This window comes from Podarcis raffonei, chromosome 1 (assembly GCF_027172205.1).
Source record: "Podarcis raffonei isolate rPodRaf1 chromosome 1, rPodRaf1.pri, whole genome shotgun sequence".
NCBI lineage: Eukaryota > Metazoa > Chordata > Lepidosauria > Squamata > Lacertidae > Podarcis > Podarcis raffonei.
Genome location: NC_070602.1, coordinates 34,168,000 through 34,180,391, shown reverse-complemented (window position 1 = coordinate 34,180,391; position 12,392 = coordinate 34,168,000). Strand labels below are relative to the sequence as shown.

General features: G+C 42.9%; 1 protein-coding gene and 1 long non-coding RNA gene across 5 annotated transcripts; one reads left to right on the top strand and one right to left on the bottom strand.

Moving 5' to 3' along the window:
- Positions 1–3,503: 3,503 nt before the first annotated feature.
- Positions 3,504–8,148, bottom strand: CFL2 (cofilin 2). Of its 4 annotated transcripts, none has more exons than XM_053380446.1 (4): positions 7,719–8,134; positions 4,793–5,100; positions 4,627–4,703; positions 3,504–4,433 (listed from the first exon to the last, which is right to left on the bottom strand). In XM_053380446.1, the coding sequence occupies exons 1-4, from the start codon at positions 7,719–7,721 to the stop codon at positions 4,321–4,323; spliced, it is 501 nt and encodes a 166-aa protein (XP_053236421.1). In that variant the 5' UTR covers positions 7,722–8,134; the 3' UTR covers positions 3,504–4,320. The 4 variants fall into 4 exon arrangements, with proteins under 4 accessions (XP_053236421.1, XP_053236439.1, XP_053236429.1 ...); XM_053380464.1 differs by lacking the exon at positions 7,719–8,134 and adding an exon at positions 7,465–7,573; XM_053380454.1 differs by lacking the exon at positions 7,719–8,134 and adding an exon at positions 7,093–7,228.
- An 833-nt stretch (positions 8,149–8,981) lies between these two features.
- Positions 8,982–12,383, top strand: LOC128409941 (uncharacterized). Its single transcript, XR_008329349.1, has 2 exons — positions 8,982–9,260; positions 12,169–12,383. It is a non-coding gene; the product is annotated as an uncharacterized LOC128409941 (long non-coding RNA).
- The last annotated feature ends 9 nt before the right edge of the window (positions 12,384–12,392 follow it).

Sequence of the window (12,392 nt, the reverse complement as noted above, 5' to 3'; positions counted from 1 at the left end):
ATCCTGGAGAACCCCCAAGCTGTGGATCTGCTTCATAAAGGGGTGTGCAGCCCTATTCGGGACAGGCTGCCTCCCCACCTCCTGGAAGTGAGAACTTGGGACATATGACACCCCTGCTTTTCAGGATTCAACTCTAATTAATGGCCCACATCACTGCTTCCCATATCAACCACCTTAGCATTTATTTTCTTCCTCTCTGGGGACTATTAACAGTTCCATTTTGCAGGAGTATAAATATTACTAGTATTATTTGACAATCAACAGGGCAAATGAAATTGAACCATTATGGAAGAAATTTTATTTGAATACAGCAATGTTCCTTGCACCTTATTTTTCTAGCATTTATTAATGACACAGGGAAAATATTAGCATGTTCATACTCACCGGTTATTCAAAGATCAATCGAAATAGGGGAGAAGTCAGTCAGATACTGAGACAAAAATTAACAACGTAATCCTACAGTGGTAGAATAAAACCTGATCTTGGGACTTGCCTGGTTATGCCTCACTTTCCCCCGTTCTATCCACAATTATTGCTTCTACTGTAAAGTTGTTCATGGATTTCACATCTACACACTTTACCTTTGAAACCCACAATGGCACTGCCCCACCCTTTCTGCCCGTGTTGCAAGATACATCCTAGCACGGAATCTGTTGCACCAAAAACCTTTTACCATCCATCTTTCAAGCTTCTGAGATTTTCCACAAACATTTTGTCCATACCCTCAACCAAAAGTCAGCTCACAGGGAGGGCCGGCCCAATACATTTTGGTACCTGAGGCAAATTTAAGTAGTGCTTTCCTTTCCTGCAAGGGAAGAAGGGATGAGTGGAGAACTACAAGGGCAGATTAAGTTCTGCATTGGGATCTGCTGCCCCTGTGGATCCTGCCACCTGAGACGGTTGTCTTACCTTGCCATATGTGTGGGCCAGCTCTCCTCACAGGCATTCCTTATACTTACCTTCTTCATTTTCTTGCTTTCCTCCCTTCTCTATAAATCCTCCACCATCAAAATGAAACTCTAACCACCTTGGGTTAGTGATTTGTATTTTTGTTTATGTTCCATTACAAGGCACCATATAAGAATGAATATTGACATTTCACTAAGCTTGGGGCTATTAAACCTGTCAGGCCCACAATTCAATATATCACAGCAGTAATTTATACTCCGTACACATCTTACTTATAAAAAATTCAAGGTTACAAAGTGTATTAACTATTTACCCTACAATCAAGGTAGACTTATCCCATTCTTAACACGTATGTAGAATAGCTACATTGTATATAATCACAAAATACTATTGAACCTAAACATTTCAGGTATCTGAGATTTGATTAGCTGGCCAAAATAGGGATTCATCCTTTAATATGTCTCTATAAAAACTTAAATCTTCTGTAAACTGGAAATTGAGCAGTTTATTATTTTGATCAGGTTATCAGATTATTCAAAACTTTGCTTTAGTAACTAAACATGGAAATCCTTCACCTAAGGAAGACTGTCAGAGATTAAATTAGGACAGGTTTGTCAGATAAACAAATAGCATCTGACGTCAACTTAGTAGCTATTCAAGGTTATTACTAAAGTCGCTCTTAGTTTCTATACTATATTGTACCTAGTTTTGTTTTCTCCTTTCAGAATCAGCCCATACAAAGCATGTTCATGTTTTAAAAATTTAAGCTAAATTTGCTCAATTCTCAAAGATCAAAAAGGACTTTCAAAACAAAAATGCAGTATCTACAGAGATTTTTAGCACTGTCATGAAAACTTTTATTTTAACATTTGTCAATAAAGTTAAGTAACTGAAGCCAACACCCAACGTCCCATCTATGATGGGAGAGACATGCAAGATGCTGTTTTGAAGCTTTCCTTCAACCTTTTTAAGTCACAATGAGGCCTTCGTCATTTTGCATGATAGAAAACAACAGCTGACAGCCCATTTGGAACACATGCCAGCTGTCTCTCATTTGTTTTATTGTCCGAGCAGTAAGAGGTTTGTAGCAGCATTTCCAAAAGCAAGTTATAGTTCACTGGATTTGATCAGATCTCAGTCAGTACTCTCAGCTGTAAACATGCTTTTTGGACCAAAGTTGTTATGCAGAATTCTGTCCTTTGTCAATATAAATAAGCTTTCATTTTACATAAATCCATGTAGACTTTTGAATGAATACAAAACTGGGCTCGATTTTAAAGTAAACGTACTCTCCTCTTCAATATTCAGTTCTAAAGCCTCAGACATCTGTTCAACACAATTTGCAAGCACCAAATGACATTACTAGCAGAGGATTACACGAACTGAAAAATAGTGCTTTACACAGATGAGCATTGCTCAGGTACAGATTATTATTATTTTTAACATTCATTTCAAAGCATTTGGGTTTTCTCAATTCTAGAAGGGAAACAGTGCATTCTAGGTAACAAAATGGAGCAGTTTTTATACCAGCCAGGTTTTTACGAGGCATAATATTTAAGAGATGTGGGGTAATGAAGACACTTTCCAATCAAATGTTTTAATCTGTAAAAAAGAATTTTCGCTTTCCCTTTTTTGCATAGAAATAGTTAACATCTAGCAACTCAGCATGCCAGTCAGAATTCTACAATAGAATTCAGTACACTAAAAGAGATGCATTTCACTTCCAATAAGTCAGAAACAGCTGAAAGCTTGAAATAGTAACATTCTACAGAGCCACTGACAAATTACATTGTTTTATAAACCTATTCACTGTTGTCTATTTCTCCTCCAGACTTAAGTAAAAAAAAGTTTACATCAGTTTAAACTTATTTCTATTCTCTGCTACCTTCTTTTAAGAAACTGCTAACCATTTTCAATTTCTATCCTTTGATGAAAGCATTCCTCCTAGTGGTATGTACACTGCAACAGCAATTGGCTCCCTAACAGAGTTCCTTTATGCATACCAGTAGAATCATGTCCAGTTTTGCCATTTGTGGAGAACTGATGACAAGATACAAAAGCATGTGTTTGCCATAAATAGCTCTGGCCAACGGAGGACTGCTCGCACAGAGCAGATCAAATTCTCTATAAGGAGAGCAGTGTTTGGCTCTTAGCCAAATCATGTTCCTGATGCAAGACTTAGTAGCTGTAAAAGCTTTCCAGTCCTATTAGCACAAAAATTAACTGGCAAGAGTTGCTTTGTGACTGAACAAAAGATGGTACTTGCAATATTTAACATGTAAAACTGTGAAGGATATTCTGTAATAGTGCATTACATGCCTCATTTTTTCCCTTTTAAGTTTCAGATATAAGCTAGTTGTAGGCTGATGCCCCAGTTGTTCCCATAATGATGGCAATTTATTAAAGTAAAGATTGTAGAGGAAAGTTCCTTATTCAAATTATTCCTACAGTGGGATTATGAATAAATATAAGAAGATTCATTACTGAAGTTGAGAGCAACTGTTCAGTATCTAGGAGAGGTACCGCTGAAACAAAACTCTGCAAAATGTTAAAATATACTTCATTCTGTAGTTCCCAATGAAAACAAGGCAACATTCTGTAATAAGCCACAAGTTTTATTGCAACGTGGCTAATATATTTGATCTCAAAAACAATGTTCCATTTAAGGCTCTTTTTATACAGAAATTGCCATTATGATTGATGTTTTACAAAACATCATTAGTGTTGCAAGACTTGCATGGTAAACAGATAGTTCCTACTCCTGTTCAGTAGTGTACATTCAACAGAAAAACAAAAAGGCATCGTTAACAGCTACTTCAGTTATAAAGATATGCATGTAACAGGAATGAAGACTGGGGTGCTACAACAGTTTGATGACAATTACAGAAACTTAATTGGCATTCCTTGGGAAAGGGGAAATAAAACATATTACAAAAAGTGCTTTAATTTAAATGCATAGTGTTGAGTGCTGCCATGTCACAAAAAAGGCTTGTCAAGGCAGGTGAGGTGTATGAATGCACAAGAGCCTCATGGAACTGCGATCAAGTGCAACTGTAAAGTAATACTGAATAGAGTCTACCATTTGACCGTTGGACAATACTTTAAAGGCAATCAATTAGCTTAAACCTTTTGTTGCTTGGCTAGACTATCCACATCAACTATCACATTCACTGTACATATTTGCAAGGAATGCCCACATCAGTTTTGGCTAAGAATATGATGTGAGGCATTCCTTGGATTCTACATAAACTATCAGGTTTAAAAACAGTCTAATGGTGACCACTTATAGACTGTATAATGACGTCTCCTTCAGGTATTTGGGATCTGGGAAGGTAGGGCAAAAGGAACTAATGCTATTCCAATTGAATGAGCTGCAAAAATGGAAGCTCCAGATGGCACTTGTCTGTCCTTTTATAAGGGTTTTCCTTCAAGTGAAACTACCACATTGCCTCCTAGTTTCTCTCCCAGTGTTGATCGATCTTTAATATCATCCAACCCATTTACTTGCCACTCGTGTTTAATACCTGAAAAAGACAAATAAACAGAGATATATTTGTTCAGTATTTTCATAGCAACAAGTGCCTTACTGCTCAAGTATCAAATACCTGCCTACTTCAATAGCAGCTTAAACATGGTAGTTATCCAAAAGGAATTGTTACTCACTCTGAGGAAGTAGCTAAGTACAAAGTTGCCATGTGGAATATTTTCTGCTCATACCTGTGAATTTCTTTTTAATGGCATCTTTTGAGCTTGCGTAGATCATCTTGCTTTTTAAAGGCGCACTCTCTGGAGCCCTACAGACGGGGAGTAAAGACTTGTTATTTAACCCATTGAATTTTGGAAACAAAATTCTATTTAAATAATAATCCTTTGATTTACACACCAGAATAGAAATACCAGGTCTTCTTTTTTAGATTCCTTTGTTTCATATGTTGCATCATACAAAGCATATCGACAATCATTCAGAGGTAACAGCTTCACAAAAGATGTATAAGGGTCCTCCACTGTATCACCTATGTCACCAACTAGTATCTGCTTTGCTTCTTCTACAATTATTTGTCTTTTGTCATCACTTAAACAGAAGAGAACTGCTTTCTTTCGTTTTTTAATCTCTTCTGGCGTTGAAGATTTTCGTACTTTCATGTCATTGAAAACCTTGATAACTTCATCATTCACTGTTACTCCAGAAGCCTACAAAACAAAGCAAAACAGCATCCACTATAATAAACATCATCTATTAGAAACATACAATTTGGTCCAAAGCCAGCCATCATTACCTTAATACAACACAACAACAAAACACAATTATTTAGTTTTAGGTTAAGATAGCAATTTCGACTCATTTAAGAGCACATTTTGCCAATTGTAACTCTCACTGAATTCAGTGGGGCTTACTAATGAGTAAACATGCTTAAGCAAACACTACATGGGATTTTGCACAGAAATAATCAAAAGCATTTGCAGTAGTTCATATCAAGCTCTGTCATTATTCTAGTTTTGTTCAGTGATGTAAGCCTCTAAGAGAAGAAATGCCTTTTGTATCATGTCAGGTTTAATATTATGTATTTAAAATTCCTAGATTTTATTTAATACCCTATAAATATTCCAGTGAAGTTACTACATGATGAAAGAATCAAGGACAGAATGTACAATTCCTCCCAAGAGTATTGAGGCTTATAGAAGCCGAGCCTACAAAAATGTGACTCTCTCATTCTGACTGGACAGAGGTGTTCTGTAAGTGTACACTGGAAACCCATAAGCTTTTTTGCTACTTTTTTTTAGTTTCTGCTTTTCATCCTATAGTGTTGCTGTAGGTTAATAGGCCTGCAGTTAATGAGTGCTAATTCTGTTTTAAAGGCCTAGGCAACTGTTCCCGCCTATATTTGAGGGCATTTAAATGTTATCATGGGGTAAACCCAGAGAATAGCAGCTCCCATGACACTGCTGTAACATGGGAAAGGAACCAAAAGGTTTTTCTTTTAAACACTTAAAAATAACTAACTATACTTGTTTTCAGATAAACAACCCCCTTAAAAGAGCAAAGATTTTAAAGCTTTTTACAGCACATTAGTTTAGGAGAAACTGCAAATATATAGCAGAACAGTGACAGATGAAGGTAGAAAATATTTAATCATTTCTGACTTGTTATTTAAAACACAAAGTAGGAATCTTCATTTTTTAAAAATGTTTCTTACAACTAGTTCTCAAACACTACTTCTTGTCCAAAACACTCCATTTAGTTTAGTTGTATATCTCAAAAATTTAGAGAGAAAAGAAAGAAAAATTAAAACTGATAATGGACCAGCATGTTTTATACCATATTGTTCACCACTATGGAAAGATGAGACAATACAGCTCCTTTACCATTTTTTCTTTTCTCACACCTCCCCCTCCCCCCGCCCCAGTCAGTTTTTGAGCCATCTAGTGCCAATGTAATGACTATTGCCCAAATACAGCCAGAACATTCCTGCCCTTCTGCTGGATTCTCAGCAATGTAGTTCTAGGGCAGAGCTCCTAATGGTACACTGCAACAAGAACACAAGGAGAGAGAGATGCCCCCATGTGTTACACAAACACTGAATTTCTGCCATAAACCAGACACCATCCAAACACAATGAATGGTAAATGCCACTCACCTTCCAGCTTTTCCAGTTAAAAGCACCCTGCCCACAAATTATGATTAAAGCACTCCAACAAAGGAAGCAGCCATCTCTCGGCTTGGTGCTTCCTTCCCCACCCCCCTTGACACATTCAGACACAATGGAGAGGGGCAAACCCAACTATGCGTCATTCCACCCACCCCCACTGGCATCACAATCCCAACTAAGAGAAGCAGAAAGCCTATATTCTTACAACGCACTACGAGAAAGGGGGAATTCCACTCTAAGGCACTTAAGCCCAAAATGAAAAGGAGACCATCCTCGCTGTGTCATATGTATACTATTGGAAACGATCAGCCCCCACAAAGAGGCAGAGAATGAAGGAGGCGGCAAAACCTGCTCTTTCACTCCCGTTTCAGAGCCAAGCAAAAGGAACCAAACCTTTCTCCGTGGTCTGGGCTCCCGCATACATTTACCCTTCCATAAATAGAGATACAAGTGATTTGCTACCTCTAGCTTCTCCCAAATGACAAGCGGGGCATAACACGTATCATTCCCCCACGATGAACTAGACGGGGCTTACCATAACACAGAAAAAAAGAGCCCTTTCCAGGGAAAGGGGGAGCCAAGCCCCATTACACGCGCACACGACACACTTGTCCCTATGGCTCCACGGAAGGGAAAGAAAGGATGTGTGAAGGTAAGTTGTCCCGTTACTTGGTCCTCAGCAACAACCCGAGAAGAGGGCCATGTATATACCCTGCCATCTTACAAAGAGCCGCTGCCCCCCGCTACACCTAGGAAGGAACCAGACGCGCAGCCGCCCTTTATTTTGCTTCCTCGCCCATGGAGCTGTGCGTGGGCTTGCAGACTTGTGAAAAGAAAGCAAAGCGAGAAAAAGCAGCCGTCCAAGCGTGCGAGACTCGTATGTGTGGGAACCCCCTCCGTCACTCACAAGGCGAAGAACTTGCGGGCGCTTCTCCCCGGGAAGCGGGCCGCCCGCCGACCACGAGTTGGGGCGGCGGTGGAGCGGGGGGGGGGAAAGAGGGTCGGTCCCCCTTCCCCGGGCTAAAATTAGACTAAAATGGCCGCCAGAGGCCGCGGGCCCCGCTGAGCCCCTCTCACCCTCGCGGGGGGCCTAGTCCCACACCCTGCCTGGCACAAGCCGGCCGGGCCACGCTGAGGCGAGTCAGGCTGCCCCGCCCTTACCATGGTGCCGGGTCCCTGTTGCGGCGGCGGTGATGGCGGAGGCCGCTCCTACTGCTTGCTGCCTATGGAGCGGAGGGGTCTGGTTGACGCTGCTCGCAGCACAGCTCGGAAAGCGCAGGCTGGGCTGAGGCGAGGAGACAGGCGGGGGGCTGGAGGGGAAAGCGGGGGGAGGAAAGGCCGGTCACATGGGCGCCGCCTTCTGTCACCACGTGCTGCAGGCCCGGCCCAGCCCTGCAGAGCACAAAACGGGGAGGGGACGGAGGGCCGCCCACCTCCTCCTCCTCGTGAACGACGCCCCCACTCCTCTTTCGACGAGGAAGCTTCCCTAACGGGAAGGAAGGACAGAGGGGGATTTCCTGAGGAGAATTAGGCACCCCGTCCCCGCGCCATCCTCCGGCTTTGTTCTGCCACAGGGCGACTCCTAGGGTTGCGCCCCGCCCCGCTGGGCCGCCCTACAACTCCCTCGCCCGCTTCCATGCTGACCCCAAGGCGAGCGCCGCCGCCACCTGCCGCAGTCTCGCCCACATCCCCTCCGCAGCCCACGGAGAGGAGGCGAGCAAAGGGCGGCCGCGCGGGGACGGCGCTTTCCAGCCGCCTCAGCTGCTCGCTCGCCTCCCTCTCTCGGTGCTGCTTCGTTTCGGCTGGCTCTCCCTTCTCCGCTGCGTGGCTAAGCCAAGCCGCAGACTGAGGGGGAGCCGCGGAGGTGGCCGCGAAGCTGCTGCTGCTGCAGCCGCCGGCGCTCCCCGGGAGGGAGCGGCCCACCGGGGCACCGCCTGGAAGCAGCAGGCGCTCTTGCAGCTGCCTCCAGCCTGGCCTCCTCGCTCAACGGGCCGCTGAGGGAGCCGTGAGGAAGGAGGACCAGCTGCCTCCTTCTCCGCGCTCTCGACGGAGCGAGGGGGCCGGGGAGCAAGCGCAGGCGGCGGCTCTTCGCAAACAGGCAATTGAGTATTCCTTCGACTTCATTGCATTGATATCTCGCCGTTTTTCCTGGGAGCTCAAGGTGACGTACCTGGTTCTTCCCCCCTCCTGAATTAATCCCCACTGCAACCCTGTGAGGTTGGTTGGGCTGAGAGGCAGTGACCGCCGGCTCAAGGTCACCCAGTAAGCTTCATGGCCGTGTGAGGATTTGAACCCTACTCCCATGGGCGTAGCCTGAATTTATGTTGGTGGGCAGGCTTTATGTTGCGGGGGCAGAACCTCAAGTAAGTATTTTTATTCATTTAGGTGGGGCAGTTGCCCCCCTTGGCTACACCTATGTGGCTACACCTATGCCTGCTTCCCATCGTAGTTCGATACTCTAACCACTGTACCATACTGTACTGCACCGGCTCTTCTGAGTGCTTCGGTGGACAGCCAGCACTTGGGTTTGGGCCACCTTGTGACTTAAAGAGAAGGGGCAATAGAGTTGCTGAAGGAGTGAAGGCACCTGCGTCAGATGGAGCACCAAATAACAGAGGCATGCTTAGCTTAGATCGCTCTCTTGACCAAAGGGACTAATAGAAAAAAACATCAACTTGGCTAAGGCAAAGTACCAGAATGAAGGTAGGCACACAACAAGATTTAGCATATATCAAAACAGAAAATAAAGCAGATTTAAATTCATGTCAAAGCAGTCTGAAATACAATCTAATAAATCTGTAAGAGTTTACTCAGTAATTAATTTAAGCAAGTGCATGATGGCCACCAACCACAGTTTTAGTATGATTTAGGTTTTAAGGGATGCGGGATGCGCTGTGGGTTAAACCACAGAGCCTAGGGCTTGCCGATCAGAAGGTCGACGGTTTGAATCCCCGCGACGGGGTGAGCTCCCGTTGTTCGGTCCCTGCTCCTGCCCACCTAGCCATTCAAAAGCACGTCAAAGTGCAAGTAGATAAATAGGTACCGCTCCAGCGGGAAGGTAAACGGCATTTCCGTGCGCTGCTCTGGTTTGCCAGAAGCGGTTTAGTCATGCTGGCCACATGACCTGGAAGCTGTACGCCGGCTCCTTCGGCCAATACAACAAGATGAGCGCCGCAACCCCAGAGTCGTCTACGACTGAACCTAATGGTCAGGGTTCCCTTTACCCTTTTAGATTTCTTTTAAATGGTAGCATTCACTGAGGAGGCCCAATCAAGCAGCTTAGTAGACTTGGTGATGTCTAGCTGATGTTGAGTCCTGCATAACTGCAAGATGTTCACCACAATGTATGTTGAAAGGATTGCAACCCCCATCATTCCTGACCAGTGGCTAATGGGGGCTGAAGAAGGTTGGAGTAGAGCATGCAAGCTTCATTCAGATCTATGGAAAAATCTGCCCAAAAATCTGGCTTGGCAAAATAGCACTCATTAAAATGAGAGTGGTAACCAAAATTGGCATACCTTTTTGAAGTACTACCAGTTTATATACAACAAGATAAATTTACAAAGTGGTAGATAAAAGGCAGAGAGAGAAAACACGGGGGGGGGGGTGGATGCACATAGCACCAGGAGACCCCATAATACCTAACTTCTGGTATTTAGTGCCTTCCAAGTTAGGCAATTGTTGGCATTAATACATGAAAATAAAGCTAATTTGTGGGTTAATATGGAAGTGGAGGACAGGGAGGAGATGTTACAAGGGTCTTACATTTGGGGGAAAGAAAAGTAGTTTTTTGTATTTTACTCAAGAATCAAGAGTCAAAGGATACACATGTACTGCACACAGCAATATGTACTATAGGTTTACTGTTTTTTTGTTCTGTAGTGTTTGTTCATGGGTAAAAAATTATAAAAAGTAATTGAGTGGCTCTCTTTTATAATGGCTTTATAAAAGTATAAGTATAAAGTTATGCCTATGCTTGACTTGTACAAAAATGCAATGCCCATGGGTGCTTTACAGACAGGGGTGAGATTCTCTTGTGGTCCATTTAAATTTACGCAGCACACCTCACATTAATAGGTAAGGTAAATGAAACAAACATTCTTACAAGCACATTGTTGCTCATGCCCAAGACTTCAGCCACAGTTTTCAGGTGTACATATCCTGCTCAGCTCTCCCATCTGTCTGCAGGGTAGATGCCTTCTAGTGATAGATAACCAGTGGCCCTCCAGATGTTGTTGGACTCAGAATCTTAAGAGTTGGAAGGGACCCCAAGGGTCATCTACTCCAATCCCCTGCAATGCAGGAATCTCAGCTAAAGCATCCACGACACATGGCCATCCAACTTCTGCTTAAAAACTTCCTCTTGTGGAAGTCTGTTCCACTGCCAAACAGCTCCTACAATCAAAAGTTTTCCTGAACGTTTAGTTGGAATCTCTTGCACCTTGAAGCCGTTGCCTCGAGTCTTACCCTCAAGAACAGGAGAAAACAAGCATGCCCCCCTTCCATGTGACAGCCATTAAGATATTTAAAGATGGCTACTATATCTCCTCTCAGTCTCCTCTTTTCCAGGCTAAACATACCCAGCTCCTTCAAGCGTTTTTCATAAGGCTTACTTTCCAGACCCTTGATCATCTTCGTTGCCACCCTCTGCACAAGTTCCAGCTTGTCAATATCCTTAAATTGTGGTGCCCAGATTGGACACAGTATTCCAAAAGTGGTCTAAGGCAGAATAGAGTGGTACTATTACTTCCCTTGACCTGGACACTACTTCTATTGATGCAGCCTAAAATAACATTAGCTTTTTTTGCTGCTGCATCACACTGTTGACTCATGTTAAGCTTGTGGCCCACCAAGACCCCTAGATCTTTTTCACATGTACTGCTAGTAAGCCAGGCAGTGCTCTTTTTTCTTTAAAAAAAAAGGTTTAGGGGTACTCTCATTTTGACTCAAGAAAATCACCATTTTATAGTTCAAATTGAGAAAAATACAGTAAATGGACAAAAGTACAGATTCACAAAATGTTTAGGGGTATGCGTACCCCTGCATCCCCCCCAGAAAAAAGCACTGAAGCTAGGTGTCCCCCATCCTATATTTGTGTACCTGGTTCTTCCTGCTTAAGTGCCTTACATTTGTCTCTACTGAAATTCATTTTGATAGATTGGAGAACTGTACACAAGCTGTTAAGGTCATTTTAAATTCTGATTCTGTCTTCCGTGGCATTAGCTACTCCTATTTTAGTGTCATCTGCAAATTTGATGAGCATCCCCTCAATTCCTTCATCCAAGTCATTTATAAAGACATAACCCTGTGGCACCCAACTTGTCACTTTTTTCCAGGATGACATGGAACCATTAATGAGTACTCAAGTTTGGTAAGTTAACCAGCTACAAATCCACCTAACAGTTATCTCATTCAACCCACATTTTACAGGCTTCTTCAAGAGAATATCATGGGGGACTTTGTCAGAAGCCTTACTGAAATCAAGATACACTGCGTCTACCACATTTCCCTGATTCACCAAGTTTGTAATTCCATCAAAAAAAGAAATCAGATTGGTCTGGCATGACATTTTTGAGAAACCCATGCTGAATCTTTGTTGAATTATCTTCAGGACCTTCCCTGGTATCGATGTCAAGCTCAAACTCCAATTAGTTTCAAGGCATCATGGCCAATGGTCTGGGATGATGGAAATTGTAGTCCAGCAACTTCTAGAAAACCACAGACTTGTTTTGTTATGTTTGTAATTATGTAATTTTAACATGTTGTAAGCTGCTTTGTTTTAACTTTGGAAAGGCAGCATACAAATAAAATGATTGATTGACTGAATTGAGTAAC

Coding starts and splice junctions, on each gene's coding strand:
- CFL2 (XM_053380446.1), bottom strand. Junction 4,704..4,792: donor GACCTGGTATTTCTATTCTG/GTGTGTAAATCA, acceptor CCCCGTCTGTAG/GGCTCCAGAGAGTGCGCCTT. Junction 4,434..4,626: donor CATTAAAAAGAAATTCACAG/GTATGAGCAGAA, acceptor TGTCTTTTTCAG/GTATTAAACACGAGTGGCAA.